Below are 18515 nucleotides of genomic sequence, written 5' to 3'. Positions count from 1 at the left end.
TGCCATATATATCCCATAATATAGTACCAATATAATACTGCCATATATATCCCATCATATAGTACTAATATAATACAGCCATATATATCCCATCATATAGTACCAATATAATATTGCCATATATATACCATCATATAATACTCAAATAATACTTTTTCTAAAAATGCCGCCATATAGTTCCCATTAAATATGACTGCTAAATAATACTCTCTGGTTTTAGATCTCCGTTATGTGTTTTGTCACATTGTGTTCACATAGAGCATCTCACTTGGCTCGGTAATGCTTTCCGATCCGGACCAGGAGGTCGTCAGAGGTGAAGTTTTTATCCCATGGAGGGTAGAAGATGCAATGAGCGGCGGTCAGCACCCAGCGGTCACTGATCAGACTGGCCCCGCACAGGAGCTCCTGGGGGCTCTTCTTGAACAGCATCACCTGCCTGAGAGCAGAAAGATGAAGATTGTCGTAGAAGGTTCATCTGGTATAAGGGAAACCATCAGCAAGGTGAAACAACACTGGAGCTCCATCTACAATTCTTTTCATGTTCTTGTAACTTGTTTTCAAACTATCTGGAAACAATCAACAGTGTGTTGCCTTGACAACTGTCAACAAGCAGGATAACCATTTTGTTTACCTGCTACATCCCCCCACTATCGTTCTGGTGGTCTCTGTTGACTTCTTTTGTGGAGTTGATGTGCCATACAGTGAGAACACCAGTCTCTGCAGTTTAACCCCTTAGATGCCACAGTCAATAGCAACTGCAGCATCTAAGCAGTTAGACAGGAGGGGACAGGGGGAACATTAACAGATTGTTACCTACTTGTTGATGGTTTCCCCTGAAAAAAAACATGCTGACTATGGAGGAGTTTCAGTGTAAAATAAGTGTGAAGCTGGGATGTAGAGGAGCGCGGTGCAGCCTCCGCAGAGTTACCAGGGGGAGCTGCCTTGCTCGGCCTCCTCTCCCTTTACGATCCGGCCCTGGATGTAAGACTCCAGCAGCTCCGCTTCGCTCTTATCAGCGATTTTCTTCTGTTCAAAGAGCGGCCTCGATCCACAAACTGCAGATGAAATGGAATGCGGTGATGATTAGTGAAAATTCCGCTCCCAAGCCGTCCCCCTCCAAAAAGCCGCATCCCTGCAGGATGCGCGACACAGGCTGCGCTGCTTTCCGCGGGGTCTGGGGAATGCTCAGTCAGGTTCTCCCTCAGGTCATTACGCTCTGAGTGAAGTGGACTGTCAGGGTGTACTTATTTACAGAGAGTAATAAGACAATTCTACAAGCCTGAGATCATCGCGAAGCTTTTTTTATTGGACACCAAAGAATTTATCGAAAGTGAGGACTATGGGACCGAACTTCTCCGGACAGGTGGGAGCCCCTGTGGTGGTGTCCTAATGGAATGGTGGAGGCCCAGCAGTGTCGCCCCCTTGTGGTCGGCAACACTCCACTCTCTACTCACTGGCTTCTCCTTGGCCAAAGGTCTTTTCATTAAAAAACGTCTGATGTTGTGTTGAGTCTGTCCGGCCCGCCTGGACAGTAATGGGTTCTTCATCTAGGGGGCTGTCTGCCAGCGACAGGGGTCAGCCAGCGACACAGGCAAAGTCCGAAGTGGCGGAGACGGATCCACGAGTCACATGTAAAAGAGGCAAAAAAGTGAGAACAAACCCAATAAACCCAAAATAATATGAACCCTTCCCCCTCCCCTTCCCCATTCTGGGCCACGACAATTGTTCCAATTTCTTTTCTTTTTTTTTTTGCATGGGCCGGAAAACGGGTTCAATTTATTTTTACATATTCTCTAGATTATTAAACTCAATTTTTTTATTTTTATTTTTGGTCACAAATACACACAATATTTCACCGTGTTAATCATATTGCTGTTTTTTCTATTTGCAATTATGGCCTCATGTAAAAAAAAAAAAAGCAACAATACAATTTTTTTTTCCAACATTTAAATACATTTTACTAATAAAATTAAAAAAAGTAAAAGATGTTTTTTTTCACAATTATGCAAATTTTTTTTTATAATTGCTACAATTTAGGATTTGCCAGCATTTTTTTAATTTTAGTATTAATTATGTTTTTTAATATATTTTTTTTTCTATTGTACATGTTTTATATAATTTATTATTATTTGTTATCATTTTTATATTATCTTTTTTAATATTTTGTAATCGTATATACTGTATATATACTGTATATCTATATATATATTATTATTATCTTTTTAATTATTGTTACATTTTTTATATTGTATTATTTTAGTTATTTTTTGTTATCTTATTATTTGAATATTTTTTTAAATAAATACTTATTTGGTTTATTACTGGGTTTTGCTCAATCTCTTTAGTCCTAGCCATTTGGGCACGTGGCCTCATCGATCATGTGATTGTTTTTCTGACACAAAGCATTTGTGAGCATTTTTTAAATATAGCATTTATCATAGTTTTTAATATATATTTTTCTCCATTGTACATTTTTTACTTAATTTCTTCTTATTATTATTTATTATAAATTTTAAATTGTATTTTTGTTTATAGTTTTTAATCATATATATATATATATATATATATATATATATATACATATGTATATATATTTAGATATATTTTTATTAGTTTTTAATTGTTGTTACAATTTTTTATATTGTATATTTTTAGTTCTTTTATGTTATCTTATTATTTGAATTATTTGTAACTTTTTTTTTTTAATAAAAAACTTATTTGCCTTATTACTGGATTTTGCTCGATCTCTTTGGTCCCAGCCATTTGCGCATGTTTCCCCGTCAATCAAATGATTGTTTTTCGGACACAAAGCCACAAATCTACATAAACATCCCCTCGAATTTTAAAACAATGGCTGCCTTCTGTCACCACTAGGGGACGCTCACTGCACATTGCTGTCTTACTGAGGTCTCTGCAGGGTATATAGATGGACTTGAGATCATGCATATTTGTGTGAACAGGAGCAGAGGATCTGGAGACCCCCAACCCCCGATACTGAGACCCCCTACATCACTTTAGACAGCGGACCGTGAACCCGAAGAAATGCGAGGTCCTGCTGGGACAATGGGTTGGTGGAGTGGGCAGCTGCCTAGGGCTCCAATTAGAGAAGGGGCAGTGGGGACTATGCATGATATAGTGGACTGGGCGATGGTGGTAGCAGGGAGGACATAGCAGGAGGTCACTTACCACAATAATTGAGGGTGCAATACTCGAAGGTCTTGTTGGTGTGAGACACGTAGCACCACACGCCCTCGTCGTCATCGTCCGGATTTCGGCAGTAATTCTCTTTCAGGACGACGTCTTTCCTGAACTCTTTGCGGCTGTGTATCTCCACCGATGGCGAGTCCCAGGGGAGGCACGGAAGTCCTGACAGGGTGAACGCCAAGGTGCCCTCGTACTCCAAGCCGCGGTTCGGCACGCAGGGGGTCTCCTCTTTCGGATTAGTTTTGGACACTTTCACAATTGTCTCCACTGTGAAGCCATTTTTGCCTATAGGGACAAAAACTAGGAGTAAACGACCCCCAACCTGCCACTGTCCGTGCATGCTGGAGGTTGTAGTACGATATCACAAAGCCAAAAATTGGAGGTCATTGGTCAAAGAAAATGTTCCATGTCCGAAGCTGGGGGGAACCTCAAGGGCCCAGTGCCGGCTCCATCGTGGTCTGCACTAACGCCTCCCTCCATTTCTCTTCATAGTTAAACAAATTATTCCACAGCTGCTGCAGAACCTCTTTGCCAAGAGGCTTCATTTTAATCATTCATATCGAGTTTGGTCATTACCAATGCAAAAAAAAAGGACACCCCACGAGGTACACAGAGACCCCGCGGGATACACAGAGACCTTGCAGGATACAGAGACGCCGCAGGATACACAGAGACCCTGTGGGATACACAGAGACCCCACAGGATAAACAGAGACCCCACATGATAAACAGAGACCCCGCGGGATACACAGAGACCCCGCAGGATAAACAGAGACACCACAAGATACACAGAGACCCAGCAGGATTCACAGAGACCCCGTGGGATACACACAGATACCGCAGGATACACAGAGACCCCACAGGATACACAGAGACCCCACGGGATAAACAGAGACCCCGCAGGATGAACAGAGACCCCACGGGATAAACAGAGACCCCACGAGATACACACAGACCCCGCAGGATACACAGGATACACAGAGACCCCACAGGATACATATAGACCCCACAAGATACACAGAGACCCCGCAGGATACACAGAGACCCCACAGGATACACAGAGACCCCACAAGATACACAGAGACCCAGCAGGATACACAGAGACCCCACGAGATACACAGACACCGCAGGATACACAGAGACCCTGTGGGATACACAGAGACCCCACAGGATAAACAGAGACCCCACAGGATAAACAGAGACCCCGCGGGATACACAGAGACCCCGCAGGATAAACAGAGACACCACAAGATACACAGAGACCCAGCAGGATACACAGAGACCCCGTGGGATACACACAGATACCGCAGGATACACAGAGACCCCACGGGATAAACAGAGACCCCGCAGGATGAACAGAGACCCCACGGGATAAACAGAGACCCCACGAGATACACACAGACCCCGCAGGATACACAGGATACACGGAGACCCCACAGGATACACATAGACCCCACAAGATACACAGAGACCCCGCAGGATACACAGAGACCCCACAGGATACACAGAGACCCCACAAGATACACAGAGACCCAGCAGGATACACAGAGACCCCACGAGATACACAGACACCGCAGGATACACAGAGACCCCGTGGGATACACAGAGACCTCGCAGGATACAGAGACCCTATGGGATACACAGAGACCCTGCTGGATGCACAGAGACCCAGCAGGATAAACAGAGACCCCACGGGATAAACAGAGACCCACGGGATACACAGAGACCCCGCAGGATACACAGGATACACAGAGACCCCACAGGATACACAGAGATTCCACAAGATACACAGAGACCCCGCAGGATACACAGAGACCCCACAGAATAAACAGAGACCCCACGGGATAAACAGAGACCCCACAGGATACACAGAGACCCCTCAGGATACACAGAGACCCACAAGATACACAAAGACCCCGCAGGATACACAGAGCCCCCACAAGATACAAAGAGACCGCAGGATACACAGATACCCGTGGGATAAACATAGACCCTGTGGGAAACACAGAGATCCTGTGGGATACACAGAGACACTGCAGGATACACAGAGATGAGACCCCGCAGGATACAAAGAGACCCCGTGGGATACACAGAGACCCCGCTGGATACACAGAGAACCTGAGGGATACTCAGAGACCCCAAGGGATACACAGAGACCCCGTGGGATACACAGAGACCCTGTGGGATACACAGAGACCCCGCTGGATACACAGAGACCCCACAGGATAAACAGAGACCCCATGGGATAAACAGAGACCCCAAGGGATATACAGAGATCCCAAGGGATACACAGAGACCCCGCAGGATACACAGAGACCCCGCAGGATACACAGAGACCCCGTGGGATACACACAGACACATCAGGATACACAGAGACCCCGCAGGATACACAGAGACCCCGCAGGATACACAGAGACCCCGCAGGATAAACAGAGACCCCAAGGGAAAAAGAGAGACCCCACGGGATACACAGAGACCCCGAAGGATACACAGGATACACAGAGATCCCGCATGATACACAGAGACCCCACAAGCTACACAGACACCGCAGGATATACAGAGACCCGCGGGATACGCATAGACCCCGTGGGAAACACAGAGACCCCGTGGGATACACAGAGACACTGCAGGATACACAGAGACCCCACTGGATACACAGAGACCCCGTGAGAAACACAGAGACCCCACGGGATACACAGAGATCCCGCAGGATACACAGAGACCCTGCAGGATACACAGAGACCCTGCGGGAAACACAGAGACACTGCAAGATACACAGAGAAACCGCAGGATACATAGAGACCCCGTGGGATACACAGAGACCCCGTAAGATACACAAAGATCCCGTAGGATACACAGAGACCCCGCAGGATACACAGAGACGAGACCCCGCAGGATACAAAGAGACCCCACAGGATACACAGAGACCCCACAGGATACACAGAGACCCTGCGGGATACACAGAGATCCCGCAGGATACACAGAGACCCTGCGGGATACACAGAGACCCCAGGGGATATACAGAGATCCCGCAGGATACACAGAGACCCTGCAGGATACACAGAGACGGGACCCCGCAGGATACACAGAGATCCCGCAGGATACACAGAGACCCCGTGGGATACACAGAGACCCCGCAGGATACACAAAGACGAGATCCTGCAGGATACACAGAGACCCCACAGGATACACAGAGAAACCGAAGGATACACAGAAACCCCGTGGGATACACAGAGACCCCGTAAGATACACAAGGACCCCGTAGGATACACAGAGACCCTGCAGGATACACAGACGAGACCCCGTAGGATACAAAGAGACCCCACAGGATACACAGAGACCCCACAGGATACACAGAGATCCTGCGGGATACGCAGAGATCCCGCAGGATACAAAGACACCCCGCAGGATACACAGAGACCCTACAAGACACACAGAAACCCAGCAGGATACACAGAGACCCCACAAGATACACAGATACCGCAGGATACACAGAGACCCCACAGGATACACAGAGACCTCGTAGGATTCACAGAAACTCCACGGGATACACAGAGACCCCGCGGGATACACAGAGACCCGCAGGATACACAGAGACGAGACCCCGTAGCATACACAGAGACCCGCGGGATCCATAAAGACCCCGCAGGATACAAAGAGACCCCGTGGGAAACACAGAGACCCTGCGGGATACACAGTGACCCCGCAGGATACAAAGAGACCCGCGGGATACAGAGAGACCCTGCGGGATACACAGAGACCCTGCAGGATACACAGAGACCCAGTGGAAAAAACAGAGACCCTGCAGGATACACACAGACACCGCAGGATACACAGACACCACAAGATAGACAGAGATCCCGTGGGAAACACAGAGACCCCGTGGGATACACAGAGACACTGCAGGATACACAGAGACCCCGCAGGATACAAAGAGACCCCACAGGATACACAGAGACCCCACAAGATACACAGATACCGCAGGATACACAGAGATCCCGCGGGATAAACAGAGACCCCACGGGATACACAGAGATCCCGCAGGATACACAGAGACCCCGCAGGATACAAAGAGACCCCACAGGATACACAGAGACCCCACAAGATACACAGATACCGCAGGATACACAGAGACCCCACAGGATACACAGAGACACCCCACAGGATACACACAGACACCTCAAGAGACACAGAGACCCCGCTGGATACACAGAGACCCCGCAGGATACACAGAGACGAGACCCCGTAGCATACACAGAGATCCCGCAGGATACACAGAGACCCCGTGGGATACACAGAGACCTCGCAGGATACACAGAGACAAGACCCCGCAGGATACACAGAGACCCCGCAGGATACACAGAAACACCGTAGGATACACAGAGACTCCATGGGATACACAGAGATCCCGCGGGATATACAGAGATCCCAAGGGATACACAGAGATCCCACAGGATACACAGAGACACCCCACAGGATACACACAGACACCTCAAGAGACACAGAGACCCCGTAGGAAACACAGAGACCCCGTGGGATACACAGAGACATTGCAGGATACACAGAGACCCCGTGGGAAACACAGAGACCCCACTGGATACACAGAGACCCCGCAGGATACACAGAGACGAGACCCCGCAGGATACACAGAGATCCCGCAGGATACACAGAGACCCCGTGGGATACACAGAGACCTCGCAGGATACACAGAGACAAGACCCCGCAGGATACACAGAGACCCCGCAGGATACACAGAAACACCGTAGGATACACAGAGACTCCATGGGATACACAGAGATCCCGCGGAATATACAGAGATCCCAAGGGATACACAGAGATCCCACAGGATACACAGAGACGAGACCCCGCAGGATACACAGAGACACTATAGGATACACAGAGACTCCACAGGATACACAGAGATCCGGCAGAATACACAGAGACCCTGCAGGATGCACAGAGACCCTGCAGGATGCACAGAGACGAGACCTCACAGGATACATAGAGACCCTGCAGGATACAAAGAGACCCCACAGGATACACAGAGACCCCACAAGATACACAGATACCGCAGGATACACAGAGACCCCACAGGATACACAGAGACACCCCACAGGATACACACAGACACCTCAAGAGACACAGAGACCTCGCTGGATACACAGAGACCCCGCAGGATACACAGAGACGAGACCCCGTAGCATACACAGAGATCCCGCAGGATACACAGAGACCCCGTGGGATACACAGAGACCTCGCAGGATACACAGAGACAAGACCCCGCAGGATACACAGAGACCCCGCAGGATACACAGAAACACCGTAGGATACACAGAGACTCCATGGGATACACAGAGATCCCGCGGGATATACAGAGATCCCAAGGGATACACAGAGATCCCACAGGATACACAGAGACACCCCACAGGATACACACAGACACCTCAAGAGACACAGAGACCCCGTAGGAAACACAGAGACCCCGTGGGATACACAGAGACATTGCAGGATACACAGAGACCCCGTGGGAAACACAGAGACCCCACTGGATACACAGAGACCCCGCAGGATACACAGAGACGAGACCCCGCAGCATACACAGAGATCCCGCAGGATACACAGAGACCCCGTGGGATACACAGAGACCTCGCAGGATACACAGAGACAAGACCCCGCAGGATACACAGAGACCCCGCAGGATACACAGAAACACCGTAGGATACACAGAGACTCCATGGGATACACAGAGATCCCGCGGAATATACAGAGATCCCAAGGGATACACAGAGATCCCACAGGATACACAGAGACGAGACCCCGCAGGATACACAGAGACACTATAGGATACACAGAGACTCCACAGGATACACAGAGATCCGGCAGAATACACAGAGACCCTGCAGGATGCACAGAGACGAGACCTCACAGGATACATAGAGACCCTGCGGGATACACAGAGACACCGCAGGATACACAAAGACCCCGCGGGATACACAGAGACCCAATGGGATACACAGAGATACCGCAGGATACACAGAGACCCCGTGGTATACATAGAGACCCTGTGGGATAAATAGAGACCCTGCGGGATACACAGAGAACCCGTGGGAAACACAGAGACCCTGCAGGATACACACAGACACCGCAGGAAACACAGAGACCCCGTGGGAAACACAGAGACCTTGCGGGATACATAGAGACCCCGCAGGATACACAGACACCACAAGATACACAGAGACCCCGTGAGAAACACAAAAACCCTGGGGGATACACAGAGACACTGCAGGATACACAGAGACCCCATGGGAAACACAGAGACTCCGCTGGATACACAGAGACCCCGTGGGAAACACAGAGACCCCACAGGATACACAAAGACCCCACGGGATAAACAGAGACCACACGGGATACACAGAGATCCCGCAGGATACACAGAGACCCCGCGGGATACAAAGAGACCCCGCAGGATGAACAGAGACCCCACAGGATACACACAGACACTGCAAGATACACATAGACCCCGTGGGAAACACAGAGACCTCATGGGATACACAGAGACATTGCAGGATACACAGAGACCCCGTGGGAAACACAGAGACCCCGCTGGATACACAGAGACCCCGCAGGATACACAGAGACGAGACCCCGTAGGATACACAGAGACACCATAGGATTCACAGAGATTCCACGGAATACACAGAGATCCCGCAGGATACACAGAGATAAGACCCTGCAGGATACACAGAGACCCTGCGGGATACAAAGAGACACCGCAGGATGCACAGAGACCCCACGGGATACACAGAGACCCCGCAGGATACACAGAGACACCGTAGGATACACAGAGACTCCATGGGATACACAGAGACCCCGCGGAATACACAGAGACCCCATGGGATACATAGAGACTCCGGAGGATACACAGAGACCCCGCGGGATACACAGAGATGCCGCAGGATACAAAGAGACCCTGTGGGATACACAGAGACCACACGGGATCCACAAAGACCCCGCAGGATACACAGAGACCCCGTGGGAAACACAGAGACCCTGTGGGATACACAGAGACCCCACAGGATATACAGAGACCCCGCAGGATACACACAGACACCGCAAGATACACAGAGACCCCGTGGGAAACACAGAGACCCCGTGGGATACACAGAGACACTGCAGGATACACAGAGATCCCGCAGGATACACAGAGACCCCGCAGGAAACAAAGAGAGGAGACCCCTCAGGATACACAGAGACCCCGCATGATACACAGAGATCCCACGGGATACACAGAGACCCCGCAGGATACACAGAGATCCTACGGGATACACAGCACTACAACGCCCAGCGCAACCTACACGTCCTACACTGCCCTGGAGCCAGCTCTACCTGTGGAGCAGCAGCGGCACCCTTTAGCCGCAATCCACAGGTGGCGTCACAAACTTTCCAAATCCCCTAAAAATTTCCCTTTTTACTGACCGCCCTGGGTCACAGACCGAGCCAGTCACCGTGATATTCCCTATACCGGCATCCATAGGCCCGGCTGCCAAGTACCCCACGGCCCTGGGGGCGCCTCAGCTCCACAAAGACCCCGTGGGATACACAGAAACTCCACAGGATACACAGAGACCCTGCGGGATACACAGAGACCCCGGGATACACAGAGACCCCACGGGAAACACAGAGACTCCGTGGGATACACAGAGACACTGCAGGATACACAGAGATCCCGCAGGATACACAGAGACCCCGCGGGATACACAGAGACCCAACGGGATACACAGAGATCCCATGGGATACACAGAGACCCCGCAGGATACAAAGAGACGAGACCCTGCAGGATACACAGAGACCCCGCAGGATACACAGAGATCCCACAGGATACACAGAGACCCCGTGGGATACACAGAGACGCCTCAGGATACACAGAGACCCTGTGGGATATACAGAGACACCGCAGGATACACAGAGACCCCACGGGATGCACAGAGATCCCGCAGGATACACAGAGACCCCACGGAATACACAGAAACTCCACAGGATACACAGAGACCCCGCGGGATACACAGAGACCCCGCAGGATACACAGAGACCCTGCGGAATCCACAGAGACCCCGCAGGATACACAGAGACCCCGTGGGAAAAACAGAGACCCTGCGGGATACACAGAGACCCCGCGGGATACACAGAGACCCAACAGGATACACAGAGATCCCACAGGATACACAGAGACCCCGCAGGATACAAAGAGACGAGACCCTGCAGGATACACAGAGACCCCGCAGGATAAACAGAGATCCCACAGGATACACAGAGACCCCGTGGGATACACAGAGACGCCTCAGGATACACAGAGACCCTGTGGGATATACAGAGACACCGCAGGATACACAGAGACCCCACGGGATGCACAGAGATCCCGCAGGATACACAGAGACCCCACGGAATACACAGAAACTCCACAGGATACACAGAGACCCCGCGGGATACACAGAGACCCCGCAGGATACACAGAGACGCTGCGGAATCCACAGAGACCCCGCAGGATACACAGAGACCCCGTGGGAAAAACAGAGACCCTGCGGGATACACAGAGACCCTGCTGGATACCCATAGACCCAATGGGATACACAGAGACTCCGCAGGATACACAGAGACCCCACGAGATACAAAGAGACCCCGCAGGATACACAGAGATCCCACGGGATACACAGAGACCCCACGGGAAACACAGAGACCCCGTGGGATAAACAGAGATACTGCAGGATACACAGAGATCCCGCATGATACACAGAGACCCCGCGGGATACACAGAGACCCCACAGGATACACAGAGACCCCGCAGGATACACAGAGATCCCACGGGATACACAGAGACCCCACGGGAAACACAGAGACCCCGTGGGATACACAGAGATACTGCAGGATACACAGAGATCCCACGGGAAACACAGAGACCCCGTGGGATACACAGAGATACTGCAGGATACACAGAGATCCCGCATGATACACAGAGACCCCGCGGGATACACAGAGACCCCACAGGATACACAGAGACCCCACAGGATACACAGAGACCCCACAGGATACACAGAGATCCCACGGGATACACAGAGACCCCACGGGAAACACAGAGACCCCGTGGGATACACAGAGATACTGCAGGATACACAGAGATCCCGCATGATACACAGAGACCCCGCGGGATACACAGAGACCCCACAGGATACACAGAGACCCCGCAGGATACACAGAGATTCCACGGGATACACAGAGACCCCACGGGAAACACAGAGACCCCGTGGGATACACAGAGACACTGCAGGATACACAGAGATCCCGCACGATATACAGAGACCCCGCGGGATACACAGAGACCCAATGGGATACAAAGAGATCCCACGGGATACACAGAGATCCTGCAGGATACAAAAAGACGAGACCCTGCAGGATACACAGAGACCCCGCAGGATACACAGAGATCCTGCGGGATACACAGAGACCCCGCTGGATACACAGAGACCCCGCGGGATACACAGAGACTCCGCAGGATACACAGAGATCCCACGGGATACACAGAGTCCCCATGGGATACATAGAGACCCCGCAGGATACACATAGACCCCACGGATACACAGAGATCCCGCAGGATACACAGAGACCCCACGAAATACACAGAAACTCCACAGGATACACAGAGACCCCGTGGGATACACAGAGACCCCTCAGGATACACAGAGACCCTGTGGGATACACAGAGACCCCGCAGGATACACAGAGACCCCGTGGGAAAAACAGAGACCCTGCGGGATACACAGAGGCCCCGCTGGATACACATAGACCCAACGGGATACACAGAGACTCCGCAGGATACACAGAGATCCCATGGGATACAGAGAGTCCCCACGGGATACAAAGAGACCCCGCAGGATACACAGAGACCCCACGAGATACACAGAGACCCCTCAGGATACACAGAGATCCCACGGGATACACAGAAAGACCCCACGGGAAACACAGAGACCCCGTGGGATACACAGAGACACTGCAGGATACAAAGAGACGAGACCCCGCAGGATACACAGAGACCACGCAGAATACACAGAGATCCAACGGGAAACACAGAGACCCCGTGGGATACACAGAGATACTGCAGGATACACAGAGACCCCGCGGGATACACAGAGACCCCGCAGAATACACAGAGATCCAACGGGAAACACAGAGACCCCGTGGGATACACAGAGATACTGCATGATACACAGAGATACTGCATGATACACAGAGACCCCGCGGGATACACAGAGACCCCACAGGATACACAGAGACCCCACAGGATACACAGAAATCCCACGGGATACACAGAGACCCCACGGGAAACACAGAGACCCCGTGGGATACACAGAGACACTGCAGGATACACAGAGATCCCGCAGGATACACAGAGACTCCGCGGGATACACAGAGACCCAATGGGATACACAGAGATCCCACGGGGATACACAGAGACCCCGCAGGATACAAAGAGACGAGACCCTGCAGGATACACAGAGACCCCGCAGGATACACAGAGATCCCACAGGATACACAGAGACCCTGTGGGATACACAGAGACACCGCAGGATACATAGAGACCCAACGGGATACACAGAGATCCTGCGGGATACACAGAGACCCCGCTGGATACACAGAGACCCCACGGGATACACAGAGACTCCGCAGGATACACAGAGATCCCACGGGATACACAGAGTCCCCACGGGATACATAGAGACCCCGCAGGATACACATAGACCCCACGAGATACACAGAGACCCCGCAGGATACACAGAGATCCCACGGGATACACAGAGACACCACGGGAAACACAGAGACCCCGTGGGATACACAGAGACACTGCAGGATACAAAGAGATGAGACCCCGCAGGATACACAGAGACCCGCAGAATACACAGAGATCCCACGGGAAACACAGAGACCCCGTGGGATACACAGAGACACTGCAGGATACACAGAGATCCCGCAGGATACACAGAGACCCCACAGGATACACAGATCCCACGGGATACACAGAGACCCCACGGGAAACACAGAGACCCCGTGGGATACACAGAGACACTGCAGGATACACAGAGATCCAGCAGGATACACAGAGACCCCGAGGGATACACAGAGACCCAACGGGATACACAGAGATCCCACGGGATACACAGAGACCGCGCAGGATACAAAGAGACGAGACCCCGCAGGATACACAGAAATCCCACGGGATACACACAGATACCGCAGGATACACAGAGATCTCTCAGGATACACAGACACCCTGTGGGATACACAGAGACACCGCAGGATACACAGAGACCCCACGAGATACACAGAGATCCTGCAGGATACACAGAGACCCCACGGGATACACAGAAACTCCCCAGGATACACAGAGACCTCGTGGGATACACAGAGACCCCGCAGGATACACAGAGACCCTGCGGAATCCACAGAGACCCCGCAGGATACACAGAGACCCCGCAGGATCCACAAAGACCCTGCAGGATACACAGAGACCCCGTGGGAAACACAGAGACCCTGCGGGATACACAGAGACCCCGCGGGATACACAGAGACCCCACGGGATACACAGAAACCCCACGGGATACACAGAGATCCCACGGGATACACAGAGACCCCACAGGATACACAGAGACCCCAAGGGATACACAGAGATTCCAAGAGATACATAGAGACTCCACAGGATACACAGAAACGAGACCCCGCAGGATACACAGAGACCCCACGGGATACGAAGAGACCCTGCGGGATACACAGAGACACCACAGGATACACAGAGACCCCAAGGGATACACAGAGATCCTGCAGGATACAAAGAGACCCCGTGGGATACACAGAGACCCCGCAGGATAAACAGAGACACCGCAGCATACACAGAGACCCTGCAGGATACACAGAGATCCCGCAGGATACACAGAGACCCCGCAGGATACACAGAGACCCTGTGGGATACACAGAGACCCTGTGGGATACACAGAAACTCCATGGGATACACAGAGACCCCACAGGATACACAGAGACCCCAAGGGATACACAGAGATTCCAAGAGATACATAGAGACTCCACAGGATACACAGAAACGAGACCCCGCAGGATACACAGAAACCCCACGGGATACGAAGAGACCCTGCGGGATACACAGAGACACCACAGGATACACAGAGACCCCAAGGGATACACAGAGATCCCGCAGGATACAAAGAGACCCCGTGGGATACACAGAGACCTCGCAGGATAAACGGAGACACCGCAGCATACACAGAGACCCTGCAGGATACACAGAGATCCCGCAGGATACACAGAGACCCCGCAGGATACACAGAGACCCTGTGGGATACACAGAGACCCTGTGGGATACACAGAAACTCCATGGGATACACAGAGACCCTGCAGGATACACAGAGACCCTGCGGGATACACAGAGACCCTGCAGGATACACAGAGAGCCTGCAGGATACACAGAGACCCTGCGGGATACACAGAGACCCCGCAGGATACACAGAGACCCTGCGGGATACACAGAGACAAGACCCCGTAGGATACACAGAGACCCTGCGGGATACACAGAGACACTGCAGGATACACAGAGACCCGATGGGAAACACAGAGACCCTGTGGGATACACAGAGACCCCGCAGGATACACAGAGACCCCACGGGATACACAGAGACCCCGCAGTATACACAGAGACCACACAGGATACACAGAGAAGAAACCCCGCAGAATAAACAGAGACCCCACGGGATACACAGAGACCCCGCAGGATACACAGAGACGAGACCCCACTGGATACACAGAGACCCCGCGGGATACACAGAGACCCCATGGGATACACAGAGACCTCATGGGATACACAAATACATCACGGGATACACAGAGACCCCGCAGGATACAGAGACCCCGCAGGATACACAGAGACCCGGGGGATACACAGAGACCCCTTGGGATACACAGAGACCCCGCTGAATTCACCAGACCTAGATCGTGGCCGGAGAGAAGTGATTACTATTGGAGGCCTCCTCTTCTCAGCGCTGTTTCTGCAGCTCAGAGTAGGGGAACCGCATCTCCTGATAATGGGAGTTGTAGTTCTAACACGATTCGAGCCGCAGACTCTGACGTAAGAGTCTACAATAAGATTGCTGACCACCATCGCTGTGACTTGAAGCTCTTGGACCCCAGAGCTCAGTCTGCCCCCAGCCTTCACCTAGCACACGCCATTTATAATACCGGGGTCTTGTTATACGGCAGATGGTCTATGAGCCCCCTCCAGTCATCGGAGATTGGGGGTGACTGGTGGTCCACACCTTGGTGATCACTAAAGGCTGTATTAAAGGATGACTTTTCAGGACGTACGGTTACGGGGAAGAAATGGAGCCGACTTCCACATTGTAAAGGTAAAATCAGCAGCAAAATCCTCGGTGACACGCACTTTACTCTGCAGATTTCCTCTCATGTGCAGAGAATTCTGGAATAGTCGCTGCTGTGTCTGCGGCTCGTGTGGACGAACCTTGTGGAAATCACGGCCCACTCACCACATAGAGGCACTGAACATTCCTCTCGGGGTTTTTCAGGGTCCTTGGTGTAGCACCAGGGCCCCAGGGCGCTGTCATCCGGGTTTCGGCAGTAGTTCTCTGTCAGGTTGTAGTGCGGGTGGGTGATCGGGTTTATCCTGGTCAACAGAGAGGAGACAATCTGACAACTCGTATTTAGGATCGTTCTCTCAGTATAAACATAAGAGGTTTTGGCCGACCCTCCCGGACCCCTGAACTGACCACAAGGTTGATGTCACACAACCGCGTTTCGCCGTGATGCACGGACTGGCTGGGGGTCTCCTGATCCCAACTTAACAACTTCATTCATGCCTATGAGGCTGCTCAGTTCACGTCAGGAGACCCCCGGCCAGGACACTTTTGCAACCCCCCTATTTTCATAGCTCCAATGTAACTAAAATAAATTAATAAGCAACTATGCAAACAGTTTTCATTAAAAAACAACAAATCAACCGTTGTGTGTATACAGCTCCCATGCAAATCTATGCATGTTTATGGTCCTTCTTCTGCACATGTAAGTGATGTACACTGTGTTCCAAATTATTATGCAAATAATATTTTCTCAGATTTTCCCAAATTACCTATATGAATTGCAGTCATTGTAATTTTCCAGTCAAATAACTATTCGAGTACAATTGAAAGGTTTTTGTATAAACTGCCTATGATAACAGGATATTTTTAAAAAGATAAAAAACTCAAACTGCACTCAAAATGCATGTTCCAAATTATTATGCACAGCAGAGTTTTCAACCTTTTCATTTTAATAAAGAACAAAAAAATGGTCATTTTTGAAATTATAAGCATTAGCAGGTTATTACACACTGAAATCAAACAGTTTTCAACTCAAAACTTTATTCTAGGTGATGTTACATTTGCACATAGGACCCCTTGTTCGAAAGGAGCTTCTGAACTCTCTCTTCCATTGAATTTGTCAGGTTTTGGATGGTTTTTGCTTCAAATGAGGACAGAATACCCTCCCAGAGCTGTTGCTTAGATGTGAACTGCCTCCCGCCATCATAGACACTCCTTTTGATGATGCTCCAGAGGTTCTGAATGGGGTTGAGGTCAGGGGAGCATGGGGGCCACACCATAAGTTTGTCCCCTTTTATGCCCATATCAGCCAGAGATGCAGATGTGTTATGTGCAGCATGAGACGGGGCATTATCATTCATGAAAATGATCTTGCTGCGGAATGCACGGTTCTTCTTCTTGAACCATGGCAGGAAGTGCTGTTTGAGAAACTCCACATACATTATGGAGTTCATCTTTACCCCTTCAGGGATCCTAAAAGGGCCGACAATCTCTCTCCCCATGATTCCAGCCCAAAACATTACTCCACCTCCTCCTTGTTAGCGCCGTAGCCGTGTTTGCATGGGGTGTCCATCAACCAGCCATCCTCCACTCCATCCATCTAGACCAGTGGTCGGCAAACTTTTTTGCACCAGGGACCGGCTTTAAGCAAGACCAGTTTTCAATGGCCCGGTGGGGGTGGGGGCGGGGCTTTGGTCATATGTGGGTGGGGTTATGGAGGGGTGGAGCTTAGTGCATACTTATATAATTATGACATTTATAATGAGAATGTGATTCAACTTACCATAGGTTCAGAATGAGTGGGAGCACCAGGCTTGTTTCCCTGGATCAGTGGGAGCACTGGGCTTGTTTTCCTGCAACAAGACGGTCCCATCTAGGTCCCATCTGA

At 50.8% G+C, this 18515-nt stretch overlaps 1 protein-coding gene across 1 annotated transcript in view; it reads right to left on the bottom strand.

Annotated features, from left to right (window-relative positions):
- Positions 1 to 18515, bottom strand: part of F2 (coagulation factor II, thrombin) — a 56348-nt gene that overhangs the window by 6437 nt on the left and 31396 nt on the right. Inside the window, exons 6-10 of the mRNA XM_073658901.1 lie at positions 16799 to 16935; positions 3187 to 3489; positions 1455 to 1559; positions 929 to 1055; positions 269 to 436 (exon numbers count right to left, since the gene is read on the bottom strand). Coding sequence (XP_073515002.1) covers positions 269 to 436; positions 929 to 1055; positions 1455 to 1559; positions 3187 to 3489; positions 16799 to 16935 — 840 coding nt within the window. The remainder of the gene's footprint in view (positions 1 to 268; positions 437 to 928; positions 1056 to 1454; positions 1560 to 3186; positions 3490 to 16798; positions 16936 to 18515) is intronic.

The sequence above is a fragment of the Phyllobates terribilis genome, unplaced genomic scaffold (genome assembly GCF_046119375.1).
Source record: "Phyllobates terribilis strain yellow unplaced genomic scaffold, ASM4611937v1 Scaffold_13__5_contigs__length_258822181, whole genome shotgun sequence".
Lineage (NCBI taxonomy): Eukaryota > Metazoa > Chordata > Amphibia > Anura > Dendrobatidae > Phyllobates > Phyllobates terribilis.
This window is presented reverse-complemented; position numbering and strand designations above follow the sequence as displayed.